The sequence below is a fragment of the Apium graveolens genome, chromosome 7 (assembly GCF_009905375.1).
Source record: "Apium graveolens cultivar Ventura chromosome 7, ASM990537v1, whole genome shotgun sequence".
Taxonomy (NCBI): domain Eukaryota; kingdom Viridiplantae; phylum Streptophyta; class Magnoliopsida; order Apiales; family Apiaceae; genus Apium; species Apium graveolens.
The window spans coordinates 227046553-227061609 of record NC_133653.1 but is presented as its reverse complement, the minus strand read 5'-3'; the positions used below and the strand labels follow the sequence as shown (position 1 = coordinate 227061609).

At 33.5% G+C, this 15057-nt stretch overlaps 2 protein-coding genes across 4 annotated transcripts; both read right to left on the bottom strand.

Annotated features, from left to right (window-relative positions):
* Window positions 1-4126: 4126 nt before the first annotated feature.
* Window positions 4127-5132, bottom strand: LOC141674519 (uncharacterized). The gene is made up of 3 exons (XM_074481225.1): window positions 4826-5132; window positions 4578-4660; window positions 4127-4150 (listed from the first exon to the last, which is right to left on the bottom strand). Exons 1-3 carry the CDS (start codon window positions 5130-5132, stop codon window positions 4127-4129), a joined length of 414 nt encoding a protein of 137 aa, XP_074337326.1.
* Window positions 5133-8880: 3748 nt separating this feature from the next.
* LOC141670554 (protein PHOX1) lies at window positions 8881-14469 on the bottom strand. Of its 3 annotated transcripts, none has more exons than XM_074476457.1 (4): window positions 14285-14469; window positions 12046-14085; window positions 11722-11961; window positions 8881-9341 (listed from the first exon to the last, which is right to left on the bottom strand). In XM_074476457.1, the coding sequence occupies exons 2-3, from the start codon at window positions 14036-14038 to the stop codon at window positions 11780-11782; spliced, it is 2175 nt and encodes a 724-aa protein (XP_074332558.1). In that variant the 5' UTR covers window positions 14039-14085; window positions 14285-14469; the 3' UTR covers window positions 8881-9341; window positions 11722-11779. The 3 variants fall into 3 exon arrangements, with proteins under 3 accessions (XP_074332558.1, XP_074332560.1, XP_074332557.1); XM_074476459.1 differs by having other exon boundaries at window positions 12046-14058; XM_074476456.1 differs by having other exon boundaries at window positions 12046-14469.
* Window positions 14470-15057: the final 588 nt, after the last annotated feature.

Sequence of the window (15057 nt, the reverse complement as noted above, 5' to 3'; positions counted from 1 at the left end):
TTCAAAATAATAGTTTTGCCCGTAGGCATATGTAAACTAAATGATCCTACAAATATGGCCGCAACCCTTGCTCCATTGCCCATACGTAGAATCACCTCATTTTTTCCAAGAGTCCTACTTCCCTTTAGTCCTTGCAACGAATTGCAAATATGAGAACCACAGGCGGTATCTAATACCCAAGTAGAAATTTGACCTAGTAACATATTAACTTCGATCATGAACATGCCTGAATCAGAAGCGGTAGTCTTACTACCCTTCTTCTTCTTCAATTCTGCAAGGTAAACCTTGCAGTTCCTCTTCCAGTGCCCCAACTTGTTACAGTGAAAACAAACAACTAAATTAGGACCAGTCAACTTGTGAGCATCTAGTATGCTCCGGAGTGATAGTGCAGAAGACATGACGAATATAGTAAATCTGTAAATGATAAACACATAACAACACTTAGCAAATATTCAATTTCATTTCAAAGCACTATATGAATCGGGTCTTTATTCATGAGTATCTCCCACTAGTTTATCTAATTTTTTCAACCCCCTAAGTGAAAATTAAGCATTCAAAATACTAGTGGGAATAGGGATCCTACGTTCCATCACACAACCTCGGTTGTGGCACGAAACGTCATGTGATGTTCAATAGCCAGACAACTCTTGTCAATTACATCTTATGTTATTCCCTAATATAAGTTTAGCCTCTTGAATAATTGAGTCACGGCTGTGGCACGACAAACTCGATATTCTAAGTCAAGTCTAACCTAACATTTCGTACAATTGAATCAGTCTCCAACGACCCACGGCTGTAGCACGTACCGACCTTTAGATTCTAATTCAATGTACACATCTCTATGTAATAGACAAGTATTTCTTATTTCAAAATCAAAGCCCTCGGCTGTAGCACGAAACGACAATGATTTAAAAATAAGAACCACTTTCTACCATGTTGGAAGGCTATGACCGACACAAGCCCGTTGTGTCATTGGCCAATTACTACTTGATATTATTTAATTTTAGAGGGATTATATTACGTTACAATCATAATCATATTATAAAGAGATTCTTCCTTTTAAATTAAATATTTCAAATCAATAATCGATAATCAGATGATTCCCAGATCGGGTGGAGCATTGTCAAGAGGTGTCACTTAATAACCCTTTCTTACAGATAGAAATCTGTTGTTGACAGAATCATCCTCTCTCTCAATATTGAAAATTCATATTCAATTACGTGTTTCATAAACACAAGAATCTCATGATCGTATTCATAATATTTATTGTTAAGGAAAGAAACGATTCCTATTCTAGATTTTCTAGAGCACGCCTTATATTGATTTAAGTTCACCTAAATCTATCATCGCATGATAAACATAGGCATATATCTCATATATAAAATTAAATAAACAAGTAAATGTAAAGTTCAATAAAGTAAATGTGTTTGGTTATGGCCTCATCCTATGTGATCTATATCAAGCTCATGATAAAGATCAAGGTCAATCTAATATGGTGATGGAAATAAATACAACTACTTATTACATAAGTCTTCTTCTTTGTTTAGACTTCTTGTATCCCTCATCTTCTTATTTGTATCACCTCCATTGGATAGCCTTCTTGAGTCTTCAATTACATTACATGACTGAAAGTAAAACTAATCTAATGAACTTACAATAACTCGAGTTACATTCGAGATTTATGATTACAAAGATTGACGACATGCAAGTCGTATTTAAAACCAAAACCAAAACCATTACACTAAGGTCGAAAGGCCATAACCATCCACCATGCTCATACAACACATAAAAGCATGTTAAAACACATAATATGATCTTAACTTATCATATTATCCATGATCTAATCATAAAAAGAAAATATGAAAAAAAATCAGAAAAATCAGATCAAATCAGAAAAAGAAGAATCACTGTTTACGGGTAGTAAAAGATATCAAACGCCTTACAGACGAGTCGCTGATAGCTAAAGCTATCAGTTTTGTTCAGACGCTCGTTTACCTATGGAATAGGGTATTCGTTTGCATAAATCGGACACCAGACCCAGATTTCAGCAAATCTGCAGCAGCCAATTCAGAATCCGTATCTAATATGATTCTCATAATGAAAACAAACATAAATCATGTATATATCAGTATATATACAGATTACATAATCATCTTATGATTATACAACTCACATGAATATCATATATTCAAAACCATACATATATAAGCATATTATATCAACATCAAATCATGGCGAATCACGTACATGCTCATATATCGAAAACAGTTAAACACATAAACAAATTAAAAACTTTTTGCAAGTAGCTCTGATGCCATTGAAGGGTTTTTAGCACATAAACGCAGCGAAAACATAAATTTAAATCTTAAAAAAACGAAACCCTCCGGAGGATCCATGCGAAAAATAATATTTAATTCGTAGTTCAGTATATTTACCTTAAGAAGCTTTACGTTAATGGAAAGAAAGAGGTCTTTAATGACGATCCAAAAATGATGAACGGAGATCCTTAGCAGTTTTTCCTCAAGTGTGAAGCACTCCACCGGTATCCACCATGTAATGAAGGAGGAGGAGATGGAGAGAATTAGGGTTTTGTAAATCTTTTTGGTTGAGGCAAAAATAGGGTTTATAATAGTATATTTATAGGCAAAATTTTCAGCTGAAAATTTTCCCATAAAATATTATTATTATTAACCCTTTATTATTCTCACTAATAATTAAAACACCTTTTAATTATTAATCCTTTTTCTAAACTCTTTAGAAATAATTCTCTCACTAATTTAATTTCCAAAAATTAAATTCTTAATTAACAATATTAAGAACCTTTTCTTAATTAATTTATAATCAATTAAATCTCATTTAATCAATTATTAAATTTGCCAATTAATTATATATTTCATAAATAAATAATTATTAGCCATTATTAATTAATTCCTCCACCATTAAATCATTCTCTTTTATGGTGTGACCCTGTAGGTTCAATATTAAGCCGGTAGTAGAAATAAATAATAATAAAACTATTTTATCATTATTTATATAAATTCTCTAATTCATTAAATATTCGTGAGGGATACTTCTCAGCATATCACGACTATCCGGATAATACGAATTCACTGATTAGAATACCAAGAACCTATTCAGTGAGTAGTTACCGTACAATCAATTCCTTCTACCCTGCAATGTCACGATTAAATACAAGGCATGGAACTTGTGTCAAGCCTATCTTATTTAATCACTCGCTTTCCCATTCACTATGTTTAGTTCTATTTAATGTAAATTAGAAACTCCTTTCTACTTTCATTCACTCTGGCCAGAGATTCCTGAACTAACATAAGTGGATCAGCATTGAACATTCTCTTCCTACACTGGAAGGGGTAGATCCTTTATTGATCATACACTATCTTCGTGTACAAATTCCTATACCCAGTAGAGCCCTTATAATTGTCCCTTGAGACTAAGAACTTAACCAAAGCATAGTTCAATGTACACAAGATGACTATGAGACCTCAAGTCTAAGGATACTTGTACAACTATAACTATGTGAACAACTGCTGACACATGAGTGAACTCCATCAGTTGTTCAGCTGTGTGAGTCATCTTCAGTGAACTTATTCTATAATAAGCACCTACATATTAGCTATAGTGTCACCACACAAATGTCTATGAGAACAGACATCCTTCATAATGAAGCAAACATAGTATGTACCGATCTTTGCGGATTATTAATTACCAGTTAGTAATCCTACGACCAGGAATTATTTAAGTTTAGAGTTAAAATCTTTTAGGTCTCATTATTATGATCTCATCACAATCCATAAAAAGCTTTACTCTAAACTGTGGTATATCTTATTTAAACATTTAAATAGATAGAGCCCGCAATAAAAACAAAACAAGCCTTTTATTAATATCAATGAAATCAAAACAGATTACATAAAAGTTATTCCTAAATCCTCATACATGATTGGACTTAGGACATATCTCTTTCAAAAATGAATTACAATTGAAAATAAAAAAGTAAATTACAAAGTAGATAAGCAATGAAATTATAGATCAAATACGAAAGCAAATAAAAAACAATGGAAATGCAAATACAAATTTAGAACATTGATAGCAAACAGAGATCTAAGGTTCAATTAATGTCACCACCATAGATCTGCCAAAAATACTCTACAAAATCATTTTACAAATGAACATGTACTTGTTTATCTAGAATTTATTGATGTACTTGTTGAATTCTCTTAAATTATTTGGGCAACTGTGATCCGGAGTAACAAAAGGTATTTCAACATCTGTGTCATAGTGTTCCTCTTTAATAGATGAATCTCTTTTATCTTTCACGATCATGTTGTGTAATAATTATGCAGGATGTCATAATATATTTTATTGTACCCACATCCCGAAATCGTGATGGTCCACGAATCGTAAAAAATCGAGATTGCGACACTCCAAATGCCCTTTCAACATCTTTTCTAACAGATTCTTGTGCATTTGTAAAATATTTGTTTTGTTACCTTGAGGTTTTGAAATAGTTTTGACAAAAGTTGGCGAAGAAGGATATATACTGTCGGCAAGATATATACCATATTATACTCATTCCAGTTGACGGTATACCTCACATTAGGTCCACGACCTTCTGCCAAGTCGTTAAATAAATCAGATCGATCTAATACATTAATAGCATTTAACGATCCCGACAATCCAAAGAAAGAATGCCAAATCCAAAGGTCTTTAGAAGCTATTGCTTCTAAAATGATGGTTGGTTCATGAATATGACCAGTATACATATCTTGTCATCCGGTTGGATAATTTTTCCACTTCCAGTGCATACAATTAATACTGCCCAACATTCCACGTGCTTCATTTTCTGCCAATAATCTAGCCATGTTTCTACCATTTGGCCGTATCAAATATTCAGTACCAAATATATTGACGACTGCTTTAGCAAATTTTTTTAGACTCTCTATTGCTGTACTTTCACCAGTTCTTACATAATCATCAATAGCATCAGCGGCTGTTCCATAGCAAGCATTCTCAATGCAACTGTCATTTTCCAGAAGAGATGATAATCCACGAGCACCCACAACATCAATTCTTTGGATAAAATAATTATCTAGAACTGTAATTGCTTCTTCCATTCATAGTAACAATGATCGACTCATCTTGAATCTTCGGCGATATTGCGCTTCTGTATATGTGGGATTAACTGAAAAATAATCATGAGACAATCTATTTTGCCCTTCTTATCTATTGCGATCAATGACACACGGTGGTTCATTATAGATCCCCCATGACGTGCGACTGAATTTTCTCTTTGACGTCAAGGTGAACAGAATCGGCCATCGTCATCATTGCTTCAGCTTCTTCTTCCGCCTGCATTATCTCTTTAATAATTCGCATAGAGTTTTCCATTTTATTGAATTTTATAATGAAAAATAAATATAATTTGTGTGTTCTTCAGTTCTCAATTACATGGTCTATTTATTAAAAAATGAAATAGAGTTGTTGTAATAGAGCCATTAGAATATAGCTGTTATAATAAAATTGTTCGAATATGCACGTTGTTATATAGCCGTTATAAATTTGAATTTGAAAAAATTAGTAAAATATTATTTTTCAAATATAGCTAACAGTTATAGTTAACGTGGTTGGAGAAAAACACCTTTTTGGTTACCTATAATTTAGCTAACCAGTATTTTATTATATTTTAGCTAATAAATATAGCTAACGTAATTGGATATACTTTAATGTCCTTAAACATACATAAACAAATAAGTGACTGATTAAATCATGATTCTCAATCTCTCAAAATATATATATATATATATATATATATAGAGAGAGAGAGAGAGAGAATATATATATAAGCAAAAAACAATTTTAGAACGAATCCCGCCACTTCTTTATACACACTCCTTAGCTAATTTTTAACGAACTTATCACCAAAAAGCCCTTCAAGATTCGTAATCATCCTTTAAAACTTTAAGAGCTTCAAATCTTTTCTCAAGAATGAGGTGTGTTTCATCCTCCTCATTTCATTTTTGTTAGTAAAAAAGTAATCTTTGGATGTTGAAACACATTTGAATCTGCACATAATATATTGAAAGTAATAAACAGAGAGTGAATTTGAGGAACATTGGTGAAGCAAATGAATATTTTTATATTTTAAATGGTTAATAGGTTATTAAATAATATTGTTGTTTATAGATGGAGATTGCTGGAGTAGTTCTTAGAGCAAATTCAATACAATTATGTAAAATAATTATAGTTAATGCCATAATTTGGCACCAAAAAGTATATTTTTTAAAAAAAACAAAACTTCAACTCTAATGCTAATTGCATTTTGCATCCAAATAATTCTTACTTTAACCAATTTTTGTCTCTCTTCGAAATTTTATATAAAGTTCAACACTATGCATATCATTTGTGATTACTTGATGATTTGACATGCATGCATAAATGTATCATTGATTTCAAATTTAAAATGACGGATCTATTTATGCACATTTACATCCAAGGATATATAATACCTCTTTGAAATTACAATTTTTAGTAAATAGTTTTAAATTATAGAAATGACACAATTTATAGCATTGCATTGGACTTGCTCTGACAAAGCACCTGAAATTTTACCAACAAGCTGCGTCTCAAGGTGATAACTATAATTATGCATCTGACTTTTCTGCTTTCCAGCTTGACCATCTTTTTCCTTGCCCTTCTCCGCAGCTAACTTTTCTGCTCGGATCATTAGGAGCAAGGCTTCTTCTTTGGGAGTCAGTTTGATGACTTCATCGGCATCCAGGGTGGACGTCTGCACCACATCGTGTGGAGAGAAACCAGGTGGTGGCGTTTGCTCAGAAACTATGTTTGTCATTGTCTCGATACCTCGTTAGTGATTCTTGTAGTCCCACAGACGGCGCCAAATGTTACGCCCAGATTCCTTCGGAACGAATGAACGGGCTTCGGCCAATCAGAAACTACCTTTGGTTGCGACCTGAAAGGAAAGATAATGCGAGGGATTGTCCCCCCCCCCGATTCACCTCCAGTGTGAGATAGGATTCTGGATGTAGAGTGGGTTAAAAAAATACAAGAAAAGTAGAGAGTGTTTGAGAGAATGAGTATATGTTTTTTATTTATTACTTTTAAGGGGTTTTATACCCGATTTGCTCATTAATGTTCATCCATTACACATTAATGGAGAGGAGGAGAAAGAGGGCATTATAATTGCCTGATCCCAACGGTCGGAGGAAATATGGGCATCGGCCTGAGGCTCTCTGTGAGCCTTCGATTTCTACGCATGTTGGGCATTCGGCCCAGTAGTATGGTCGTCTAATGGGTTTTCGGTCGGTGGGCCTTGTTGGGTCCATAGCTAATAATGGATATTATCCGTTTTTCTCTAATACAAATGCACATATTTCGAATGAATATCAGATTTTTTTGACAACCCTAATATCTAGTAATATCTCTTATTTTAAAAATGAATATACTTAAAAAAAACTTGTAAAGTATCAAAACGATCTATATTTATTTTGGATAGTGATATTGATCACATAATAATATGCCTATAAAAAACCAGATAGCTCAAAATAATAAATTGTACATTAATCTCGAAATTACACAACCTCAAAGTAAAGAGCATGTATTCTTCAAAGATTGTGGGGTTCCTTCTGTTAATCCTTTGTATGGCTACCATTTCTAATGCTAGAGAGCATACGGGTGCTTCTGTCCATCTTGATTATTCGGGTAAATTTTCTCTTATGTTTCTTGAATTTCATTAATTGAATTTTATTCGAACGAGTACCGAAAGAAATGACGAAATATATGTAAACTTTCGTTTTGTGTTGTGTTTTGCGACACTAATTATCATCTATATGTTTTTTGACAGATCCAATGTGTATCGTATTATGCAAAAAGGATTCTGATTGTTATAGCTACTGCAAACACAAATTCCAATTACGGGGTAAATGTAATTGGCACCCTGAGAAAAGTGACTATTGTTGTGATTGTATTTAACTGTAATAATAAGTATTAATTTTATTTTGTTCAATTTTTGTCTACCAGCTTATAAGTACACAAAACAAATCTGTAATGTTTCCTAAAATTACTATCCAGTCATTTTTTAGTTGTCACATTTATAAAAAAAATAAATAAATAATTATCCTTATAACTGTCACATTTCTCATTTGCATTTTTATAGAGTTTTTTTTTCATCCATGGTCTTATATTTATAGTTGTAGACTATAAAATTAATATAGACACTTATCACTATATAATTAAATACAATAGATACGGGTAAACATGAAAATAAAATAAAGAATTAAATATTGCTTAATGTGTATGTTTTTTTGCAAGTATGAGAATTAAAAAAAGGATGAAACAGGTATAATTTTGTTCCAATACACCGGCTGTAAGTTTCATAAATCGTGTATAAAGTTTGTTTACATTAATAGAATTGAGATTATTGTTTGAATACTTATTAAATATGAAATTCTAATCCAGAGAATAGTTTTATAGAAATGTGAACCATGTTTCAATAAAAGAAAGTACAAAGAACGCGTGCACTACTGCACTCCTCGAATTTCAAATGGCGTTTCAAATTTTTAAGAATATAAAGATGTGACAAAATCTCTTCAAATTTGATGAACTAATTACAAATTTTGAGTGAGTTGAATGACCAAAACTATATATCCCTTGTGTCATGTCATCAACCATCCCAAAGCTATATATCCCTCCCCTCGTAACACTCATATTCGTCGTCCAACTCGATACACTCATTGTTGCTTTTTCAAACGAGGCCCGGAAATCAATCACAGCTAGTGCTACATTCTAATCCTTCTTCTGTATATCGATTCTATTTATACAAGGTAAAATGCTTATTCAGACAAGTTGACCAACAACATTGGAACAATACTAAATATCGAGCAAAATGCTCCAAAATTGTCATAATACAAATGCTGAGTTTAATAACTGCCAACACTTTGGTTACAAGACACAAACAAGTCTCAGTTTAATCTAGTTTCCCAGCAGAACAAAATAAGTATCCATCTTAACAAATAATGATACCCCCCCCCCCCCCAGTGAATGACAAACCATTCAACTTTACATGATAATGAGAACCAATCGTGTTTTTGATATATGAAACAGTATACAAAAGAATTTGATGCCCAAATCTTGCCTCCTTTTTGTAGCATCGCCAGAATCAAACCCCAAATAATTTACTAAAATTAAGAGATACAACGTGGCTGTAGATATATAACTTGTTTTCCATCCAAAATCATCATAACAAACAATGTCCTGTATATTGCTTCCAAAAGCAAACAGCTGTAGAGGTACAACAATCAACATACCTGCAATAAACATTGAACATATGGTTCACTCACGATAAAGATTGAGTTAATCATAGTGAAATGAAGACTCAAGGATACAGTTGAGGTTTAGTAAAGGGAATGTATTCATTATCCTCTATCCAGTTCACATTAAACAGTCGGCTTAAATAAGCACTTGAACCTTTTCACAAATTATGAAAATTTAACTAAAATTTTAACCAATACAAACAACTCAATCCATCACATAAACTAGAAAAAGAAAACACTAGACAATCTAACAATCACATAGTTCAGACCGCAACATAAACAAGAAAAAACATTGAAAAGAAAAATTAAGTTTGCCAAGACTTGACTGAAATAGTAACATGAACGCTTCTGGACGTTTCAGAAGTTAAAAGTGTTCGTTTTAAGGTGTAAGTTTCAATGTAGTTGCGAGTGCTTTAGTATCTTCTTTACAGGATTTCAACTGCTACATTAAACCTATTATCACTGAACACGTGTTATGCTCCTTGTCTAAGATAACTACTAAATCTCTTCAATATTCACTATGGAAGTCCATGAACTAGGGATCTAAGCTAAAATCCTGATTCCTGACATAAGTCAACATATATAAGCAGTTGGCTGTATCATCTATGTGACTATGTAAACTATTATACTAAACCACCAAGACCCTGGACATTTTGACTGCCTTTCTAATTGTATACAGTGGTCGAACCAGAAATTTCGCAGGGGGTGGGGGTAATTTATAATCGTCTTGAGATTTAAAAATTTAACATATTATATACAGGCAAAACATGAAGGTAGTTAGTTGATCAACCTAACAACTACTGTATATTTCCAATTAAAAGGAATAACCGGTAAAAAAAATTCTTTGATTCAAATATAAAGTAAAGGTTTCTGAGAAGAAATTTAATTCTGCTGAATTATGTTACTCCGACCCTTCTGTTTAGGTCGACGTATCCATGTACACTTGGACACGACACTTATTTCGTGTAAACTGAAATGTAACTACTTCGTCCAACTTAAAAACCACATAGGTGTTTACTTTACAATGAAATACAGAGAAAAATGAAAAGGAAAAAAGGAAGCAGTATTGAAAACAAGCAGAGAAGGTGCCTGATTAGAAAAGTCCACTACAAAATCATGTTTGATCTTAGTTTCAGTATTATTTTTTGTAGGGGTATCTATATACCATCCTTGTTTATTAACATGTGTTTTTCGTGTCTCCATACCCGTGTGACCGTGTCTAAATATAGGACAGGATTCCCAAGTCCCCAATTTTCAGATTTTCCGAGTCTGACACTAGGATATGTGTTGTGTACATGGTTGTCATGTGGACAAGTCGAGTCGAGTTGATGGAGGTCTAGCTTGTCGACTAGTCGTCTACGACTAGTCATAGACTAGTCGACAAATACGACTAGTCGACAAATTAATATTAATTAATTAAATAATATATAATAATACATATCTTATATATGTGGTTTCCTACAACAAAATCCTAACGTTCCCATATTCTTATTTTTATCAATCACAAAATAGAATATGTTAATTACAAACATATCTTTTTTTCCACGCATAAATATGCTAATTGTATCGGTATATAAACTAAATACATGTATATTCAGTTTTAATAAATTTAAACATACATAAACACACACAAAAAGATATATAAACTGACTGAGGTTAGCATGTTGATTATTGCTTTTGTTGAGTAGGTTTTTTGAAATTTTCATTTCAAATTTTGATTGGATTTTGCACTTTTCGACCGACTAGTCGATAAGTCGAGCATTAGTCGACCGACTAGTCGACAATTTGCAAGTCGACCTCTCCAGTCGATTTTCTCAAACCGACTAGTCGACTAGTCGAGTGCCGTGACAACAATGGTTGTGTACAACACTTCATACCTGAGTTGGAATAGCATTATAATAATTATGTTAATTGTCCTTGTTTAGGTTTTACAAGTTGGGAAAGGTACAAGAAAATCATAGTACAGTTGCAGTTTGCTTAGTAAAGAAAAATAGATGCACCATCTGTCTAGTAAGTTGACCACGATGCTTATAAATATTGGTCCCTCTGTTATACGATAAAGTCAAGCAGAAATAGGAAATTTGTTGAATGAAACATTTTTGCAAAACAATCAAGCTTTGTCCAAATCATTTTGGTTATCCCACCAATATACATCTGACTGAAAGGCTAGAGATAAGGTAGTGGAAGTCAAATATAAGACTTTTAATAATCCCCTACATCCTTCAACAGTTTATAGATTACTGTCTGCTAGTAAAAGAAGTTCAGTGCTGCATGCTACTGCTGAAACTTTTTAAGACAAGTATTTAACACCAATTCAAATGGACCGTAACTACCAAAACAATATACTTTAAGAAGAACAAATAGCAGATTATACCTGTTTCAACTGAAACAAAACTTTGCAGCAACAAAGGAAAATACTGATGCTTGCCCCACTATTGTGTAGAATCATCAGTTGTGCAAAATAACGAAACATGCTCCAATACAGAATGAAGCTTTGGAACTCGGCGGCGAAACATTGGTTCCAGACGAAAGGAAGGGACTCCAGTTTGCCATCTTTTTGCATCATACATCTCATTCCATGCCTGGATAATCTCATCAATTTTGAACCCGAAACCTGCAATGTAACCAGTATTCTTAAACTTTTAACTTCATGACAAATTAAAGATATATCAATCATATGTCTGTATGTATGTGTTACCTTCCAGGGCCTCTCCATTGGAGATATGATTCTTTATCATTACAGCTATATCTGTTTGGGATGCTCCGGAAAGTTCAAACTTCTCAACTGCCACCTCCAGACATTCCTCCCAAGTAGGCAAGTCCAACTTGAATTCCACAATGGAGCGCTCATACAGTACAGTGCCCCATAATAGGTATGTTTGGGATCCCATGTTTGCGGCCTGCTCTGCTGCTTCATCTGCGGATACCTCTTTAACTAGACCATCCAACCCCATTTTGTTCAAGTCAACTCTGTACTTATCTGCTTTGTAAAGACCATTTAAACGTTGTTCCTCCAGCTCCTCCCACATCTGCATGCCTCGGTCCAAGCTGTCTTCAGCCTTGTTGTACAAGTCCAGGACCTCAATAGAAGGCCAAGTTTTAAGATCAATTTTGTTGCCTATTGCAAAATACCACGAGAGTTTTGCCTGTTCAAACTGTTGCAATCCAAGTGCAAGAAGACCTTCATAAAAATCAGATTTTATTTGTACAGCTTCTTCGTACTTCATTCCTGCCATCTTGTATTCTTTTTTTGCCCATTCATATGCAATTTTTACCTGTGTCGTTATTGTATCACTGGAACTATCTTCTCCAAAGAACACACACTTCCTTGCCTTGTTCATGTGAACATTTCCGCAATTGAATAAGGACAAAGCAGCCATTTCTTGAAACTTGTCTGCGGCCATTTCAAAAAGTCCTTGGACGTCTTCATTTGTAACAGTCTCCTCTATAGCTTCCGAGTAAAGTTTCATCCCTAGCTCATGAAGATCCAAATATGAATCCGAATCAAAGCCGACATGATTCTTAAAGAGCCGTGCAAACTGGACAATCCAGTCTTCCACACAACTTGGCCCATCCTCCATCTCTCTCGCTTTACCTACACCAACATTCCCTTCAACATTCCTCGGTTTACTATTGACATTTTCCACCTCTGCTTTATCATCCATTCTTTCATAACCAGGTTCTTTCTCTGGACTCACTTCGACAATATATAACCTCAACGAGCCAAGAGGACCAGATGATGCTTCAGCTAACCTCAATTCATCTGTTGTTGTGATAGTGACCAAATCACCTTCTGTATCCTTATACTTAATAAGTACACCCTTCATGTAAGGGAATCGATCCTGAACTATGTCCCTCACCAGTCGAATGCCACATTCAACCGGCAACTGTGTAAACCTTATATCCTCTCCATAAACCAATTTCACAGGTTTTGTCACCACTTTGTCCTCCGTGGTGCTAATTTTTTCATCCACAACAACCTTAACCTCTGCCATTTTTCTCTCAATGTCTTCATTCTTCTTCATCTCAATCTTAGCATCCTTATTCTTAATCTTCGCTTCTTTTTCCTTAATGCTGTTCTTCTTCTGTTTACTGTTCTGCTGCCTTCCCTTTTTCTTTCTATTGTCTTTCCAAACCCTGTTTACATTAGGTTCCGCATATTCAGGGGGTGAGACCATTTCTTTGTCTTCAGTCGATAAGCCCTTCTGCTCAAGAGTCTTTTTCAGCTTATCCATAATTTCCAACGCCAGAAGATTATTCGGTTCCATACTCAAAACATAGTTAACATCCCTCAAAGCCAAATCAAGCCTATCCAAGCCCTCGTAACATTTAGCTCTCCTCAACAAAGCTTTACTATACTTCGGAGCAACTTCAAGTGCCAAATTACATTCATTTATCGCCCTCGGATACTCAGCCAACCCCATTTGCATAAAACAACCAGCCACATTACTCCGTAAATATGCAATATCAATATGATTCTTGGGAAGCAAATTAAGAGCCTTTTCATACTTCAAAATAGCACCTTCATAATCATGCTTTTGAAACAACATATTGCCTTCTTCCTTATACTCTTGGGACAAATTAATAAATACAGCAGTGTCTTCATCAAATAATTTTGAGTTTCGATCCGAAACTTTGTTATGCTTCACATTCCCTTCTGAAACCTTTTTCTTCCCAATTGGCTTCCCCATTTTGTTCCCAAATCAATATACTTAAAACCCAAAACCCAAAATATTTACTTCAATCAATATACAAAAACCAATCAATCACTTACAAAGTCAACCAAAAATCCCAAATATATGACTACACAAACATATATGATATGAACAATACTCAAAGGATCATATACACACAGAAAGAAGTGAACTTTAAATATAAAAACACAAAAAGAAATGAACTTTATGTATAAAGATATGAACTTTATATAAAAAGATTACCTTTCTTGATTGGTATTGATGAACAAGGAAGAATTGAAGGTTTATATGAAATGGGGTTCTCTCTCTCTCTCTCTCCTCAGATTGAAGAGAGAGAAAGTATGTTGGCAGAGAGAGAATTGAAGAAAGACAGCAGAATAAATGTGTGTGTGCAGAAGACAGAATAGGGTTTAGCAGGCTGAGCAAAAGAGTTGAGTTGACCTTCTATTCTTGATTGTGGGGTCAATGCCACCTACAGTTCTTGTTCCCATTGCGCTGTAAAAACAGTTTTTATATTATTTTCAGAACTACAATATTTTTCTTTTTCTTTTTCATTTTCATGCCTATATGGAAAAACTAAAAACATTGTTAAACATAGTTTTTCTTTGAGGCTTTTTCTCAATAAATATGAACATTTTAAGTTATTTTGCAAAAATATGTTTTTTAAGTTTATTTACAAAACTAAGATTTCAAATTTTTTTTGTAAAAAATATGATTTTGAAACCAAATTCGAATGCAACACATGTCAGCTCAAATGTAACAAAAAAAATCATTTATTTTTTAGAAAATAAAAAAAATCATATATGATTCTTTTTTGTTGAATTGTATCTTTGCAATTATTTTCAAAATAAATTAAACACAAATAAACTTTAAAAAATAGTATTTTTGGTTATTACACATTTTTCGTTAAATATTAGTAAGTCCTAGAAAAATTAGACTTACAATTGAGCATTATTCAAGGCTAAAATTATCGCATTTTTTGAAACTAGTGATCTAAATATTAAATTTGAGATATA